Genomic DNA, 17,218 nt, shown 5'->3' with positions numbered 1-17,218 from the left:
CTACTGTAATCATTGAAAATGGAATGTGTCGTATCGCGGGTAAAGTTCATATGTATGTGCATGAAGTATTAGGTAGATAAGCCGTAGGCATAGCGAATAGACACACTGGTGCAATAGTTGTGTGTGATATATGCTCGATACAGCGCAAATAGGCGTTGCACCTAGTAATACCTAGGTATTTCATCAAATGTTATATTTGTGGTATATCAAATGTTTATATATAGGTATAACATTTGATGTAATACCGAGGTATACACCGTGTTATACAGAGATACAACTGTGACACTCTCGGGATGGGCGACATATTATCCTGTATGTAGTTCGCATTATTTACTACACCTACGTTTGCAGGTTGCAGCAATACTTGTAGAAAACAATGCATCGATAAAGGCTACTACAAAAAACGGCTTTACACCTCTGCATATCGCGGCAAAGTATGGAAACATGAGCGTGGCAAAAATTCTCCTGCAAAAGGGGAACGTGTTAGATGCAAGAGGAAAGGTGAGTCAACAAATCATTCTTGCAAGGTATACCGCGCGGTGCTTACTGAACTTGAAGAAATCGTAAATGCTGTTGATTTTTGTTTCCCTCTTTCAGGCGAAGTATTTTATGGAACGACATGGCTAATGGAAGTTCCTTTCTATCATTATTTATGCAGTTTCATATCACGGGTCTGATGCCATAAGGCCGTGTTCGCAAAAAATGCGATTTTAGTGGCAAAAGGGCGTGAATTTTTTTTTTTTTTTTCGCCATACTCTCTGAGAATGATGAAAACGTATAGTTGAATTCAAATCAAACGGTCGACAAAATGCAGGTAAAAGTTCGTAAGTTGGGCAGATGTGACCTTTTTCCATTAATAAGTACATAAAAAGAAAGATAAAAACATAATGTCGCGACAAACATTTTTTTCTTGTATTTCTGCAATCATTCTAGAAACCATTGAAACACATAGACAAATCTAGAACTGCAAAAATTCAGAAATCTTAAAAAAAAAATTTTGAAGATAAAAACAGAAGGGCGTAACCGACAATTTTTTTTTTTCTAAACGTTCTAAAGACTACTGAAACACATAAACAATTGAAACTATCAAAGTTGAAAAGTGAGAACGTCGATTTTCTGAACGTCGATTATCCTAATCGTCAATTACCGAAATGATAGGTATAAAAACAATAATTTTTGGCAGTTACGCGCTTATGCAAGTATCGTAGTTGATGACTTTCAATTTCCATCAAGACCATAAGGTCGTATCTATCAGAAAATACGACCGTTTGCTTTTAGTTGATGAGTTTATACTTGAACTCAAATAAGTGAAAAAAATATTTTTTTGGCAGATACGACCTTATGGAACTAATTGTCATAGACTTTTATGGTTGAATCAGTGGCAGAATGTTGTAACTACCAGTACATACGACAATACGACCTATTGCTCTTAATTAAACCGTTATTCAATTTCAACGTTTTCAGCGATCATGTTTTCGTGTTTTGAGCTTAGATACGATGAAAAAAAATATCCGCCCTCTTGCCTTTTTTAAAAGAAAGAGGTCGTCATGTGGCACTTACGACCTTATGCCATTAGACACGCGATATAATATACATGATACAAATAAATCGATTGCCTCGATTTAAACTGGACCGCACCCTGCGGTATAATATTCTCAAATACTGCATTATACCCATAAGATATTCCAAGGGAATTTCAGTGTATGTCAGTGATACCTGGTATTTTCTGGTGACTGGGTCAGACGATAGGTATAATATGGATGATAAGTAGATAAGTATTAGGTACGTGCAAAAACCTCGCGCCTGAGGTGTTTTTTTTTTTTTTTTTTTTGCGCCCATCGGTTTTTAAGAATCGTACTGCCATTCAATTGCGACGTCGTTCTCAAAGCAACGGCATACCCCTCGAAAAGTATCCAAGAATCGTCGATTATACTCTTGGTCGTTTACGTAATTGCACTTTTACCCACGACCCCTGCATTCAGTCTTCCGTCGTACTTAGTATGAGTGATGCATACGATATATTTGAAAATTATTGGTATATCAATGCATTATAATTGTCGGAACATTTGTACGAGTTCGTCGTATATCACATGCTGGGTAAAGGTTACTGCCTTACAAAAGCCTTATAGCAACGCTTGCGGACAGGCCGGTGCCGACAACACCCGGGTGACAACGGCTCTGTTCGATACCTTACAAATTCACGAAAGCCTGCGCTATTTAACCGACGAACGTGATGCTGGTTACATTTTTGCCAACTTATTAGTTACACGTAGAAAACGTATGCTTATCCGTAATAGCTGACAAGGCGAGGATGTAGGTCTGAGGTGGCCGATTTCGTTGTACTTGGACAGTGAAACTAGACTGAATTTTTAGAACACAACACGAAGTTTGTGGCGTAGAACTGAATTTATAAATTTCACGATAGTTCCCTGATCTGTTCGTGCAGACGTAGAATTTTCAATGAAAATTGAACAATGTAAGTTACACCTCAGCATAGTACACGATGATCAGTGGTGCAGGTAGGCTGTAACTTGGCCTCCTTTGACCCACGTCTTCGGTATATAGACATGAACTGTACGTATGAGCTGTATGTACAGCTCACAATACAAAACATTTGTGTGTAAAAAATACGCATTATTATATATACCTGTAGATATGAGGCACATATATAGTAACCGATAATTATCCCTGTGCCTTGTACGTAACTTAGATGTAACACAGTATGACGATGCATTGTTAGAATGAGATAACGGCTCTGCATATGGCCTGCCACTACGATCATCCCGGCGTGGCTGGCCTTCTAATGGAGAAGGGAGCCTCACCCTGTGTCACATCCCAAAACGGTCATACACCCTTACACATTGCAGCTCGTAAGAATCAGGTGAGTCTCATGCAATTAGACATAATATGGATAAGAAGTATGATTATTTCTCCTGAACGGAATGAATCAGATATTGGATATTTTTTTAGTTCGCATATCGACAGTCGACTGAAGTTTGCAGGACTTTTTTGCCAAACGCTGAAGCGAATCTTTTAATTTTTATCGAAATACTTGCAATTCACACTTCCGACAAGCCGTCTGAAATAATTGATCACCACTTCGTTGATATTCCATGTGATAGCTGGTCAACGTTCTTGTTTTTTAGCCCATTATAGACAAAATTTAGTCGCGCTTGGCAATTTTTAATTTCTATATCTTATAGTACGTACTAAGATGCAAATGTCGCGCGATTTCCAGACCTGCATATAGCTCCAATGTTTTAGGAGAAACACATTGATCAATTTTTCAACATTAAACAGATTGATTTTCACATTCGAATTTTCATTATAATGTCGTTATGGTGGAAAAATATGTAAAACAAGATGTTTTCGGTACAGCAAAGTCTGATTTTTTCGATCATGTAATCCGCCTTGCGGTGGATTCTTTGGAATTGTGAGATGCGTTTTTTTTTCCACGAAAAACCGTTTTCTCGACGTTACCCAAGTCCCAACTTAAATCTGGCATTTTTACTTGGAAAGCCAGCAGCATCATTTCATGGTGATGTAATTTTTTTTGGCAGATACTGGAGATGGGATTATAAGAAGGGCTATAATAGATTTTATGAAGAATAATGTTTCTTTGTCTGAAGTCAAAATATCTTCGTCTTATTCGCATTTGTAGAAAAGAATATTTAACAATTAATGTGACGGACTTAAGAACATGTATTTCGATCATTCTCCACATTTACATTGAGGAATAGTCGGGAAGTCAAGAAGAAGGGCTTGAATAATGTTGAGTATAATTGATAAAATATCTGCTTGATGTTTATGGTATATTGAAATTGGTGAGGGAGCATATGGCTAAAAAGATAACAAAGAAGTGTATATTTCGGTAGGTAGGTAAGTGGAAAGTGACTTGAAATGATCACAGCGAAACTCCAGGCTTCATAAAATCAATTCTTATAGCCTCATTCCAATTCAAATCAATAATTGTTTGAGATTTAATTATTCTCAATTATTTGTGGTTTGCGAATTTTAATAGAAACATGTAAACATAACGTAGCCATCGTCAGACCCAGGCCAAACAGTTCGTTTTTATGATAAGAAATTTATCATCACAGATGGAGATTGCCTCGGCCCTGCTTGAACGAGGAGCAGACCCGAATGCGGAATCCAAGGCTGGATTCACACCGCTGCATATGAGTGCTCAAAAGGGAAATCACGACATCACCAACTTACTTATCGAACACGGGGCCGATCCGAATCACAAAGCTAAGGTAAGAGGGTTCCGCCTTTATTTTGCACCCTGCACTGCAGCTATGCGTACAATACGATTAACGCTTATGCTTGTACAATTATGATCCACTGATGAGCTTGGAAGAAGAGGGGAAAAAAAATTATGTTGACAGAACGGACTGACTGCTCTGCACTTGTGCGCCCGGGAAGATTTTGTTAGAGTAGCGTCGACACTTACGAAGAATGGTGCGAGCGTCGAAAGTCGAACGGAGACAGGGTACAGGCCTATACACGTGGCTGCGCATTTTGGGAACTCATCGATGGTGCGATTTCTTTTGAAGCAAAACGCAGAGGTTGACGTTAAAACTAATCAGGATTACACGCCGCTGCATCAAGCTGCCCAGCAGGGACACGCTCACGTGGCCTCGGCTCTTCTCGACGGAAAGGCATCGCATAATGCTCGCACAAAAGTAAGTACAATCACTGTTACATGGTAGGGGTGACGGGACCTTTTGCAAATTTACAATTAATCATCATGTACCGGAAGGCTGTGTACAGTAGAAAGTGAAGTCGAAAAAGTTTGACGATGAATACATTTTGAATCTCGGCATGATGGCATAATTTTAAGAATTGTTCGTTTATTCCGCGGCTGTTGAAGTCAGGTTAAAATTATACTTATAATTTTCATCCCAAAACGCCACAATTTTATCTCATTAGCAGCAGCGCGCGGATTTCTCATTGCTTACGTCTTCTTTTCATTAAAAAAAAAAAAAACATTGCATATCCCACAACCAAGTTTAAAATACAGCGAAGTTATCGAATTTATAATGCATATAAACTACCCTCGGCATCAAAAATTTGATCTTCCTGCTCTTGTCATATCCAATTTCACGTGATCACAGGTGACAATCCAACCAATCACATCCGCGGAAAAGTGGTTTCAAGACAGCAACATTTCAAGATTCGATGTAACGTGTCTTTTTATCATAGACATCTTTTTATACAAGAAATATATGACAAACTGCGATAACATACGAACAGCACCGACAATTGCATGGCTTGTTCGAGATAACCGACCCCTTCCGTATAATGTCAAATTAATAGCACCAGTATAACCGATCTTGAATTTTTTTAATTACCAAACATCATCTCCAAGGATGGCTTAACGGCGCTCAACATTGCTCAAAAGCTGGGCTACATATCTGTCATGGAGGTGCTGAAGGGATTGACGTACGACAATTTGGCTCCTTGTAATAAAAATTGGGAAGATAAGTACAAGGTTGTGGCGCCGGAAAGCTTGCAGGAAGCTAGTTTCATGTCCGACTCGGATGACGAAGGAGGTCTGTACACCCACCCTCTGCACGTGCAATCGCCTACGTTTTACCCCTTTTTATTATTGGTCCTCTGCAACGATATCGATATAAATATCACATACAGAGTATAACTATCCCATATAATACGAATAATGGTATTTTCATAAGGAAATATTTCTTCAATCTATCTTCGACCCAGCACGTGCACCTGTATCACATCATTCATTACACGTCTATAAAACTTGGATGTTTAAACGGTAGTTTGATCCTCAGGTTCCGACACCTTAATCAGTGAGCAGCCATACCGATATTTAACAGCAGATCTAATGAAAAGCCTCCGGGATGACTCGTTGCCTATCGACGTTACGAGAGACGATCCGATTCACAGGCAAGGTAATATAAAATCGTCGAGAGTAATCAGCTGTTACAAGGTTACGTGCATATTCACATATGAAATGACACAAGATTATGTTATTACAGTTTCGAAAGAAGACAGGCAAGACTTTGTACAGAGTAATAACTATTGCTCTGCTGAAAATTTTGAGATGCAAGATAGCACGAATCTGGGGTATGTATTACTTACGTATATTCATAACTTTTACAAATTTTTTTTTTAATCAAATGCACGAATCCAATTTATAGATATTACATAAAATCAATGTATTTCTTTTCCTTCGTTTCTTGCCATTTTCCCTGTAGGAGGATGAATCCAAGATCGTGAGTAATACTTGATAGTATATAATCAAAATTATACCCTTATTCATTGACTAGTTCTTCTTGCATCACTTTGGTTTATACCTGATATTGTAAATTTGACAAGAGTGCGGTAAGGCGACGCAAACACTGAGTGAAAATAAACCAGGAACGTATTATTAAGATACAAATATTATACGTGGTATTATTCGAATCTACTTGAACCAGCATGGTCCGTTATATCTTACAGTACCGTATAATGGTGTTGTGTACGGTGAAACGATAATTTATGCCAAATCTTCTTGTGAAATTTTGATGGGTGAGCTTCGATTGGTTTTTAAATCCCATTATTTTCAGTGAGTTCAACAACCCCAACGGTAAAAATTTCTACGAATATACTCTCCTGTCGAGACTGTTACTGACGTCTGGTCAATTTCACCTGTTGATTCTGAATTTACATTTCAACTTGCCAGTAAGAACCAGGGGGTTTGAACTGTCTCTTGTCTCGTATGAAGGGGAGATGAATCTCAAATATAAATTCCTTTGACCTGAAAAATTAGGTCAAATTGACCTACAATCACCCGCACTCTCAACCTCTCATATACCGGTCGCGTGATCAGCCAATTTTCTAGTTTCACCGGCAGGTGTTTCTTGCCCAGGTTCATCAACGTCCATTGTTTGGCACCAAGCATTATTTTGCTAGAAAAATATTGCGAAAACACGTATTTGAGGCATTTATGACCAAAACATGACTGGGGCTCCCGCGTAATTGATTTCACGAGACACCTCTTATTTTAATTTCATACCGACAATGAGTCATTGTTAAAGGCTATGAACAAGCAACAAGTAGGCATTCCAATTCACCATACGAATAGTTTGCCGCAAAAAGAACTTCTGGTACAATCAACGACGAAAACGCGCCATTTGCTGATGTATGTACACTTGGGGACAATGAATCTGAGACAGCTAATTTTTTACACTAGATAGTTATGTTGGCAACACAGAAAAACCTACAGCGCCATAATCGGCTGAGCGCGAAACAAACTCAATCTCAATAAACATAATATATATATATATATAATAGGGGGGGGGCTTCGCCGCCATGCGCGCTCCGCCCGCCAATCCCCATTTTCGAGTTTTGATGGAAGGGTAGAGGGAAGGCGGTAAGGGGTCAGACTTTTGTGGGTATAGGGATGCATATGCGTAAAAAGTTGAGTGTTGAATCCCTGATTCCCAGATGGATGTACATATATATAGAAGGTGAAGGGTCAAGTCTTCATAGGTGTTACGGTGAATATGTAGGGTAAGGGTTTAAATCTTCACATGTACAATGATATATACGTAGGGTAAAGGGTTAAATCGTCATAGCCATAAGGGCATTAACGTAGAATAAAGGGTTGAATCTGCATAGGTATAAATGTGGCGATTGTGAAGGACGGGTGGTGTAAGGAAGGGCTGAATTCTTGTCACGGTGGCGGCGACATATCTTTACAATAAAGAGAGATATATACTCGTATATGTATATATGTATATAAGTTACGCGTCGTACGAATAGCTATTCCCTTCTTATTTATTTTCTATGTGTATAATAAGAAATAATTTGGTATTGTTAGCTTATAGCTATCCCCTAAGAATAGCCCCTCGTACCTGCGAAGGCAACGGTGAACAATAATTCTAGATTCTTGGTGAGTTTCCTGGTCGATGCTCGGGGTGGGACAATGAGAGGGTGCAGGCACAGCGGTGTTTGCATCGTTGTACCGCCGAGGAGGGCAACGATGCCCATAAGAGTGACGTGCAGATTGGTCAAAGCTACCAAAACAACGAGCCCTCCACCCCTTATGGAAGGCGAGGCGCTCGCTACGCGCATTGTTGAGATGGGACCGGTCGGCGCCACATTTCTGGGGTATGTAAATGTACATGATACGAATTATGTGATATGTAAACTTGTTCTACCTATGAGTCACGGAGTATTACCGGAGAGAGAAGTCTTTCGTTTCTCACTTTCTTCCAGTTGTTTTCGCCGATAGAAACCGCTGTAATTGCAGAAGACACTGAGCTTCCGGCTTCTAGGCATAAACATTAAACACATACCTATAAGTTTTGTGTAAACGTATTAAATTAGTAGAACCGGAGGGTCTTCTCCTACAACATCACCGCCAAACGTTAGATTTGTTGAAAACCGTATTTTCATTTCTCTCCTATGCTATAATACTCCGTGTTGTAAGCACTGGAACCAAACGACGTAAAAAACGTTAGGCACTTTCCCTCATTTTTATAGCCATATGAAGAAAGAAGTATAGCAGAAAAACGCAAAACACAAGAAGCCATCATTTACTGGCGAAAAGCAGAAGCGATAGTGCGTGCGTTCTTGCCCTATCAACGTCTCGGATATTATTTATGTTTATTATACATATCGAACGGTACTGCGAAGCATATATTTGATTGCTGCATTGTCACTTCAGCAATTTTTCCATTATGGCCGCTGAAATTTCATATCCTTTTTTCCTTTTAGGGCCGCGTGAACCCAGTAACATTCAAGCACACACACTGGTGATTTCTCGGGGTGGTCCTTTTGAATGACTGGCCAATCCTATCTCCATGCTTCTCTGCAATCGTCTTATAGTCACTAAATTTCGTTCTGAAGATAGATGCTAGATCGTTGTATGATCACCGCGTGTATCCCCATAATTAATCCGAAACGTCTCAAAATTGGTACCTCGTTGTAAAACTTTCCATGGCAACACCATTCTCCGCCACGCAAGTCAAAACATTTCCGGCTGACGTAGGTTACGGCAGGTATTTTATCATACAGAATCCATACGTGACAGGCAGTTTGAATGGACTTAAATCCGGGCGAGAAGTTTATTTTTACACCTGGAATATTTATACTTATTTTCCTATGTTAAAAAGTAGATGGAAATTTTTTCACACCTGCTGCCCATTTCCTGGGAGATTCTATTGTTGGCATTTTGGTACAGCTTGTGGGCTTCTTATACAGTTTGTGCCCGAGTATACCTGTGTCAAGCGTCCTCGGATTGATGCTGTTTCTTCGCGTTGAAAGAGTATTTTGCAGTTTTTATTTGTCTGTTTTTTTTTCCATTTTTTTTGAAGGAGACTTCATTTATAAGTTAGACCAAGACAAGAGTTCCCTGCGTGTGCATTGTATCGATCCCTGCTGAAAAACAAGACAAACTAATTGTGCTACAGCTGTGGCAATTTCTACTGTAGCGAATCCATTTTTTTTTTGTAATTGAAATATTTAACGATCTTCTTGAAATTGAGAGCAAATTGTACATTACCAGAAGAATTGCGTGCGATGAAGCTTATCCTAATATAATACAATTAATCGAGACGATTTGGCTGCATTTAAGCTGCAACCCACATATTGTGATTAATTCGATGAGTCATGAGTCAGAATTTGCATATATGACATTTTTTCATCAATTCGACTACAACATCAGAATTGGCATACCTAATTTGGAAAACGGTTTGCTGAAATTAAGAGGGCAAATAAATAAAAATTAATGTGATCGTCCGTTCCAGGCCTGTATTGATCGACGTCCCCCATTTTGCGTCAGTTCGAGGTAACGACCGAGAGATAATAATTCTACGGAGCGAAAATGGAGAAACTTGGAAGGAGCATGAAAACGCTTTGGATAACGACGACACCCTAGCTGGTACACCCCACGGTAATATTACACCTAAACGATATAACTATTAATCTATACTTGTAGGTACATACATCCATATGATACCTATACGGATCTACTCTTGGCGCGGGACTTTATTCAATCAGGTGCATTCGGCAAGAGAATTAGGCGCTCAACGAGGTTAGCGATCGAGTCGGGAATCAGTACTTTCGGAGGATTTATCTTATTCGCATATTCGGCATGTGACCCACCGGTCTGGAACACTTTTTTATTTATAATTATGTTAGGATTGTTTTGGGTGCATTGTAATTGCAGACAGTGACGAATGAATATGGAAAGCAAACTATTCGGGGAGCAATACTTGACAATTATGTCAGAATCGTGTGATTGGGGCTACATAAAATGTGTAATAAAGTAGGCAGAAAGTTGAATTTACGTTTGCGGATATTCGAAGCCTCCGGCTCATGCAATACACGTTATTGTGAGTAATATTGTCACAACGCTAATCTTTTCCTAGAATCTTTTCTTCAACCTAAAAAAATTTTTCAGGGTGTGCCACGTTGGAAAATTGCTATTGATTATTTTGTAAAATTGTGATTCGAAGATTGATCCTGGCATTTTAGAAATTCTCTCTAAAATCTTATTCACTTGAAATGAAACGCTTCTTGCGAAATTACAATTAAAACTTGCCCTTCAAGTTTCATATTCTGTTTTCGGCAGACATCAACAAAGTTTAGTATCAAAAAAGTCGGTTGTAAATGATGTCGCAAACTTGACCAAAATCGATTCAGCCAACGACCAACGACCAACTACCAGGCAGATATAACGAACATTTTAGATTTCTCGCGATGACCTTACGGCTGAATTTTTTGATATTGGCGAATTATACAAAGCATCACATTTTCGATCGTGGGGGAGAATTTTTCGCTGATCCGTGGAAGTTGAAGTCACACGACCTGTTCTTTTACTCTTCAGTGCACGAGATATTGCATCCTGGCAAAGGGAGTTCTGGCATTCGTACTGAAGTGAGTAACGTTATCATAACGATTCATGCTGAGGAAAAACCGTTATCTCGCGATTTTTTAATTCTTTGAAATTCAGTAAGCCGTAATGAAACAAAATGCGCTCATGTTTCAAAATTTCAGTTCCTTCAAAATGATTGTAAAATCAAGAAAATAGCGAACTTTTCTCCAATACTTCGTTACGATAACGTTACTAACGTCAACCTCGCTTCTGGCGGTAGTAACCGTAAATGGTGGATACATTGAACCGTATAATATTCCGCTCCCCATTTGCTTTTTCGCATTGATCATATTGATTATTAAGAAATTATGAAATCGTAAAAATCGACGACATAAATGAGAAGCAGTGTTGTAAATTCTTTTTTGTAGTCAATTGAACCAAAATAAATTAGTCCTTGAATCATAATTCAAAATTAGAATCGAGTCGGACATTCTTTAATATTAATTTTTTCAATCTTCCAGCGAATTTTTCACTATCCGATTTTCAACAGCGTGTATCTCAGCATCGAATAAAGATTTTTCAGATTTTCAAACGCGACATGAAAGACTCATACTTCTCGTTTCAAGCAAAATAAAGCTTCCGAAAATCGGTCAACGCATTCGGACTTTATTCACGTTTCTAACCGGTCCCGGTTTTTCTGGCACACTGTGTATATTGCAATATATCTGTATGATCTCGCATCTGCAGGACTCAAAATTATGAAAATGAGCATACTCACAAGTACAATTTGGATTAAAAACATGTGTATGAGACGTGAAACACATAGTGCATGCATTCGAGTCTGACATCGGAAAACTGCAACTTTTTATCCTCCACTGCGCTGTAAGGTAAAAATCATCTACTGCAGCGTTAGAAAACGAAATAATTACAGTTTCTTGGCAGGCGACGTCACACTTCGGGCTAAAATACCGAGTAGAGTTGATTGAGTTGTCAATGGAATAAAGCCGATTATCTATCGCTACAGCAGACATGCAGTTTTGTACATTCGCTAAAGTTGCTATCCTGCTCGGAATAACAATAACATACGTGTATACCCTAGATTCCCAGATGAGCGGTTCGTATTCGGGACGAATAACTCGTATTCTAACAACAGACTTCCCGCAGTACTTTGCCATAATTACACGGATAAAGCAGGAAGTACATGGAATCGGTTCTGAGGGTGGAATACTTATATCGAGTGTTGTGAACCACGTACAAGCAGTCTTCCCGCCTGGTGCGTTGACAAAGAAAATCAAAGTTGGTTTGCAGGTGAGGATCCAGTTATGCAGTATAAAGTTATTTAGGCATTGATACATTTTTGACCTCGATGAAAAACAGGGTGACCTGAACTGCATCTCGATTTACAAGCGGAGCACATCCGTATCAGTAAACATCGCTTGCAGCGAGCAGGCTTGAGCTACACCGACTTATGCACCTGCACCTAACGATATTTCTATTCGTTCAGCCTTGTAAAGAAGTACTGCTAGTATACAGGCTATTGTAGGTATTATCTCCGTAACCCTGACAAAGACAGTACAGATATACATTAACGTTTCGGTTCAGCGCGAGTTGCGCGATTGTCAAGGGCTTCTTTAACGAGGACGAACTGTATATACTTTGTCTGTATTCGATATAAACGTAGCATACAGGGCGAAAACGTCACTGGCTATGTTTCTTCTGTTGGACAGTGATTTCGGTTTATAACAATAATTGCAACTTTAAATTTATGTGCTATGTCTGGGGTCAGTCTATGTAATGTACAGCACTGCGCGAGTCAAAGTTTACCTATTGAACATTTCAATTAAATTTTCGCCACCATATTCTTCTCCCTCGATAACACCTTTTATCCACGTCAATATCTCTGAAATAGCTACATTTCATAACTCGGCTCGAATCCAATGTTATATACCGAATGTATTTTGTGCAATGTACTCAATTTGCGGATGATAGCTCCAAAGTACACAATACCTATCGTGAGTATTTATGGAAATGAAACAGTCCGAGGCCTATCACGGGCCACCTCTCGCGTAGTGCGCGCTGTTTTATTTCCTCATGCATGATTTTATAAATGCAAGCCTTGATCACATATCGTATGCCGCTCGACAAGCAGTTGTAGCACCAATTTATTGCGTGTAGGACATGTGGTATTACATAGGTATGACTGTACTTGTGTACGGTGTGTGTGGATTGAGTGTGGGAGAGAATTGATGCCCGTTCTGATTTATTACAGGCACACATTATACCGTACGAGCTGACCGCTAAACTTTTGGGAAACTGCGTTGCGGTTTCTCCCGTAATAACGATCGAGCCGAGAAGACGAAAGTTTCACAAACCGATAACTCTCACTATTCCCACCCCTCAGGCAGCCAATAAGGGAATGATTAATCAATATGGTGGAGGAACCCCTACATTGCGCCTGCTTTGCAGCATCGCAGGTATAATGTGCATGTCTGATTGTAATTATCGTCGAATAAATCAACGGAGAATGCATTTGTGCTTGTACCGAAATATTTTGTATCGTGTGTTGACGTCATCGAGCGATTTTTACGCAGACGTACATGGTACTGCACAGGGTTGCCACTCTACCCGAATACTTGGAGCTCATATAAAAGTCGGGCTGTGGTGTCGAATGTCTCAAACAAATTGATAACGGAAACTCAAATTTCTATACCTTTCCAAATATCACAGTTCTAGAAAAAACTTACCTATGCGGGTCTCAGATTCGAATTCAAAGCATAGATATGAGTGAAGGACATAAAGCGACTGAAATAAATGGAGTATACTTTGTAAAGAAACGATACAACTCTTTGGTTCAACGTTTTTATTTTTATTCGTATAAAAGGTCTCTGAAATATAACAGTTTTGGATTTGGAAAACCTAGAAAAGTCAAAGAACTTCGCAAGCCGAAATCGTTGGCAATCCAGTTGCTACAACAACTAACAATACGCTGATAATTAAAGAGATAACGGTAAAATACACGCTTACTGCATATAAATATAACTTTAAGGTGGGACTAGCGATGCTCAGTGGGAGGATGTGACAGGATCGACACCGTTGACCTTCATGAATGATCGAGTGTCGTTCACAACTACGGTCTCCGCGAGGTTTTGGCTCATGGATTGCAGAAACATCGGAGAGGTGCCGAAAATGGCGACAGAACTCTACAGAGAGTCGTTGTTCGTTCCCTTCGTCACGAAGTAATAAACCACATGGATCGGCATAATAACCGATGTCATTATATACGTACACCCAAGCCGAGTTGGCTAATTTTGAATCCTGACCGTCATTTCTTCACTTTTTTTTTAAAGAATCTTACAATTACCGTTCGCTCATTATCCAGCTGGAAGACTTGCGCTTCCTTTCGTTCGTACTTAAAATTCTCAAGAGTATTATAGGTATAATGAGACGGTGGTAATTGTCATCAGATAGTCAGGGATGAAACAAATTTTTTTCGACATTTTAAACGACCGTCGAAAACTCGATACTTCTAATGTATCGTTGCTAAACGTGGTATATTTTTGTTGTTGTTGTGGTTCATTCATTCATTCATTCATTCATAGTTTTTTTTTTTTCGTAAAAACATCAAAATATATCCAAAGTTTTTTAACCAACAAAATTCACGCATCATAACGATTGAGTGGAACATATGATACAAGTTGGGTTGTGTTCAATTTCGGCCGACAACAGTAAAACAGATTACAGATCAGATCCGAGATGGCGGTAGGGTTTACAATTAGCACTCATCGAGTTTTCACGGAAAGCCGTTATCTGTAAGGACACTTCATTTAATAAATACACCGTGAGTATTTGGTGAAATAATGCCTGCAGGCCGCTCTGGGCTAGCTGGGACCTCACGCCAACTGCTGTAGGTTGGCTGCCCGACCTGCTGATTAGGGATTATCTTCATCAAATACTACGGGCACAGACCTCATATTATACCTGCCTAGACACCTATCGCCCATCGGAAGATGAATTTAGATACTTCATTCGGAAGTCAATGAGAACACACGTAACAATAAAAACGGAATACGAACAATGTCATATACAAGCTTGCAGATCATTATGACTTATTTATTTTCATTTTTCTTAAGTGCCATCCTTATCCAAAGTATAAATCTTGCCGCCATCGCGCCAGTCCTCTGGCACTCAGCGAGGTTTCAATTTATATCGTATGCACCGATGAACACATGTAATTCAACTTCCGGTACTTACTAATTACGACGTATTTATTTATGTCTAGCTTCGTCATTTATTCGAAACGAATGGATCTCCTTGAGGCTACGTTGAGAATATTGTGTATGACCGATGGCAAGGAAGGATTGCATACCTTGGAGAGGCAGGAGGAATTTCTTGAGATTGTAAAAAGCCGAGACGTAGAGGTGATTGGTTACAAGTTTTTTTTCAAATTCGGTATACACTGTGCCCCGTTGTGAATAATCAAGCCTATAATCGGGAAAAATGAGTTGTATAGAAAAATGTTTAAGACGAAAAGCTTAGGATTTTGAGGTGGTTATGACGTGATACACTGTCAACAACTTTCTCAGTGAATACCACAGAGCTTATAAATATGGTGTGGTCATGCCGACGTTTTTCCTTTAATCAATTTTTTGAGTTCTGGATCGCATTGGGTTTTGCACTCAAGAGCGGAGACACACGCATATATAGCTGTCGCTGTCAATCCCATTAGAAACATGCTCAATAATTGAGATAGAATATATCACCTTCTTTCTCGATCCGATCGGGACCGTAAAAACGTTGAAAAATAGGATCGTAGTTGACCTTGAATCAAAGCGAATGAGAAAATAGAATTGAATACAAAGATTTTGCAAAAGGTCCGAGCAACTCAGAATTTATCGCGCCTCGTTCACTTGCAGAGGAATTCAGGGGGTGCATAAATGGGCTACTTGTTTTCACACTGAATAATGTCAAATCTTGACTTTGTTGACCGAATCGGCTCTATAAGACTATGATTGATAATAATCAACAATCAGAATCAAGTATCAGTAATTTCAAATAAAAAATTAATCGGTTTGTCAACTAAGCGTCGGTTGGCTCTGCCACGCTTGTCAGTGGCCCGTTTCACCAAGGCAAAGCACCTGCCGTTTCCACATTAACATCAAGCTGTCACAGTATAATCCCGAATAGCTTTGCTAAGTTATTTTGATTCTGCATGGAAGTAGATTATAATGACAAGACGTTAACGTTCCAGGCGCTCGACGGTAAAGATTTTTACATAGAGTTCAGCGGTAACCTAACACCGGTGACAAAATCTGGCGTGCAACTACGGTTCACGTTCAGGGCATTCCGTCAAAACAGACTATCCTTTCACGCGAAGGTCAAGGATCCGTTGCTAGATCCGGTTGCAAGAATGTTGTTCATGCGTGAGCCAAAGGTCGCCAAAGGCGAGCCCTCGCAGCAGCCTATTTGTATACTAAATATCGTACTACCGGAACTACTTGGAAAGAAGAAGGTTGAACTGAGATTTGATAAGGAGAGTGGTGAGTTGAACTCTTTTAGCCTAGCCATAATCTTCTACTACTACTTGCCAGTATTGGTGTAGGTTATATCGCGGATAGGAGTCTACATGCCGCGGTAGCGGAAATGCGAGCGTACAGAGGCTAGCGCCGATAAATGTAGCTGTAAGAATGAATGCTATGTTATGTTTTGGAGAACTTTCGTATAGCTGAATCCCGCCCTCCAAAAAGCTCGAAAGGAGATCTCTCAGATCTAAAACGAGACATTTTTCGGAATGAAGGGTTGAGAGTGTACACTAAATGCTATTTTGCTGAATAATTTTCAGTGAAAATTGAGTAAAATACACTAAAACACACACGTTATGTTTTTCGAAACATCTAATAGCGTAAAGAAAAAAATCGACAATTTTCTCAGAAATTCGTTACAGCTACTTTTATCGGTTTGCCCCCCCCCTCGTAATACTTGCTCGATGCGTGTATAATAGCAATGAAATATAATATTGACATATAACAAACAATAGATGATGGTATTGATACCGGATGGAAGGTCATGAAAAATTGTTGTAGATATCGAGGACTCAAACATCATTAGCCATAGAATGGACTCTTACGCGTCTGAATACGAAGGAGAAAGCAAAGAAAAATCCGACTATCCGAAAGCCGTAGTGGCATCGCCTCTGTACGAAGGGAAACTGGTCAGCAGAAATCATGAGAATGATCGAGGAGGTATGTCTGTAAAATAATCGGTTATTAATACTTCTGTCTCTATATATTGTATAAGTTATCCTAACACTGTTAGGATTAACAGGTAGTTGTAGATATTCGTTTACGGTGCCTGATACCGTAATTGTACTGACTGCAGTACTGCGTG

The 17,218-nt window shown here is 39.4% G+C and overlaps 1 protein-coding gene across 3 annotated transcripts in view; it reads left to right on the top strand.

Annotated features, from left to right (window-relative positions):
* The first annotated feature begins 2,719 nt into the window (after positions 1–2,719).
* The window catches only part of LOC107221824, a 30,688-nt gene continuing 16,189 nt past the window's right edge, over positions 2,720–17,218 (top strand). The window contains exons 1-15 of one of the 3 annotated variants that reach the window (XM_015660959.2): positions 2,720–2,881; positions 4,101–4,256; positions 4,389–4,685; positions 5,372–5,555; positions 5,802–5,921; positions 6,009–6,096; positions 6,228–6,245; positions 7,900–8,124; positions 9,765–9,910; positions 11,934–12,142; positions 13,104–13,308; positions 13,881–14,070; positions 15,114–15,252; positions 16,083–16,371; positions 16,915–17,073. In XM_015660959.2, the coding sequence (XP_015516445.2) occupies positions 2,762–2,881; positions 4,101–4,256; positions 4,389–4,685; positions 5,372–5,555; positions 5,802–5,921; positions 6,009–6,096; positions 6,228–6,245; positions 7,900–8,124; positions 9,765–9,910; positions 11,934–12,142; positions 13,104–13,308; positions 13,881–14,070; positions 15,114–15,252; positions 16,083–16,371; positions 16,915–17,073 (2,545 nt within the window). In that variant the 5' untranslated portion in view covers positions 2,720–2,761. The other 2 variants (XM_046746509.1, XM_046746510.1) reach the window with 2 other exon arrangements.

This window comes from Neodiprion lecontei, chromosome 1, assembly GCF_021901455.1.
Source record: "Neodiprion lecontei isolate iyNeoLeco1 chromosome 1, iyNeoLeco1.1, whole genome shotgun sequence".
Lineage (NCBI taxonomy): Eukaryota > Metazoa > Arthropoda > Insecta > Hymenoptera > Diprionidae > Neodiprion > Neodiprion lecontei.
This window is presented reverse-complemented; position numbering and strand designations above follow the sequence as displayed.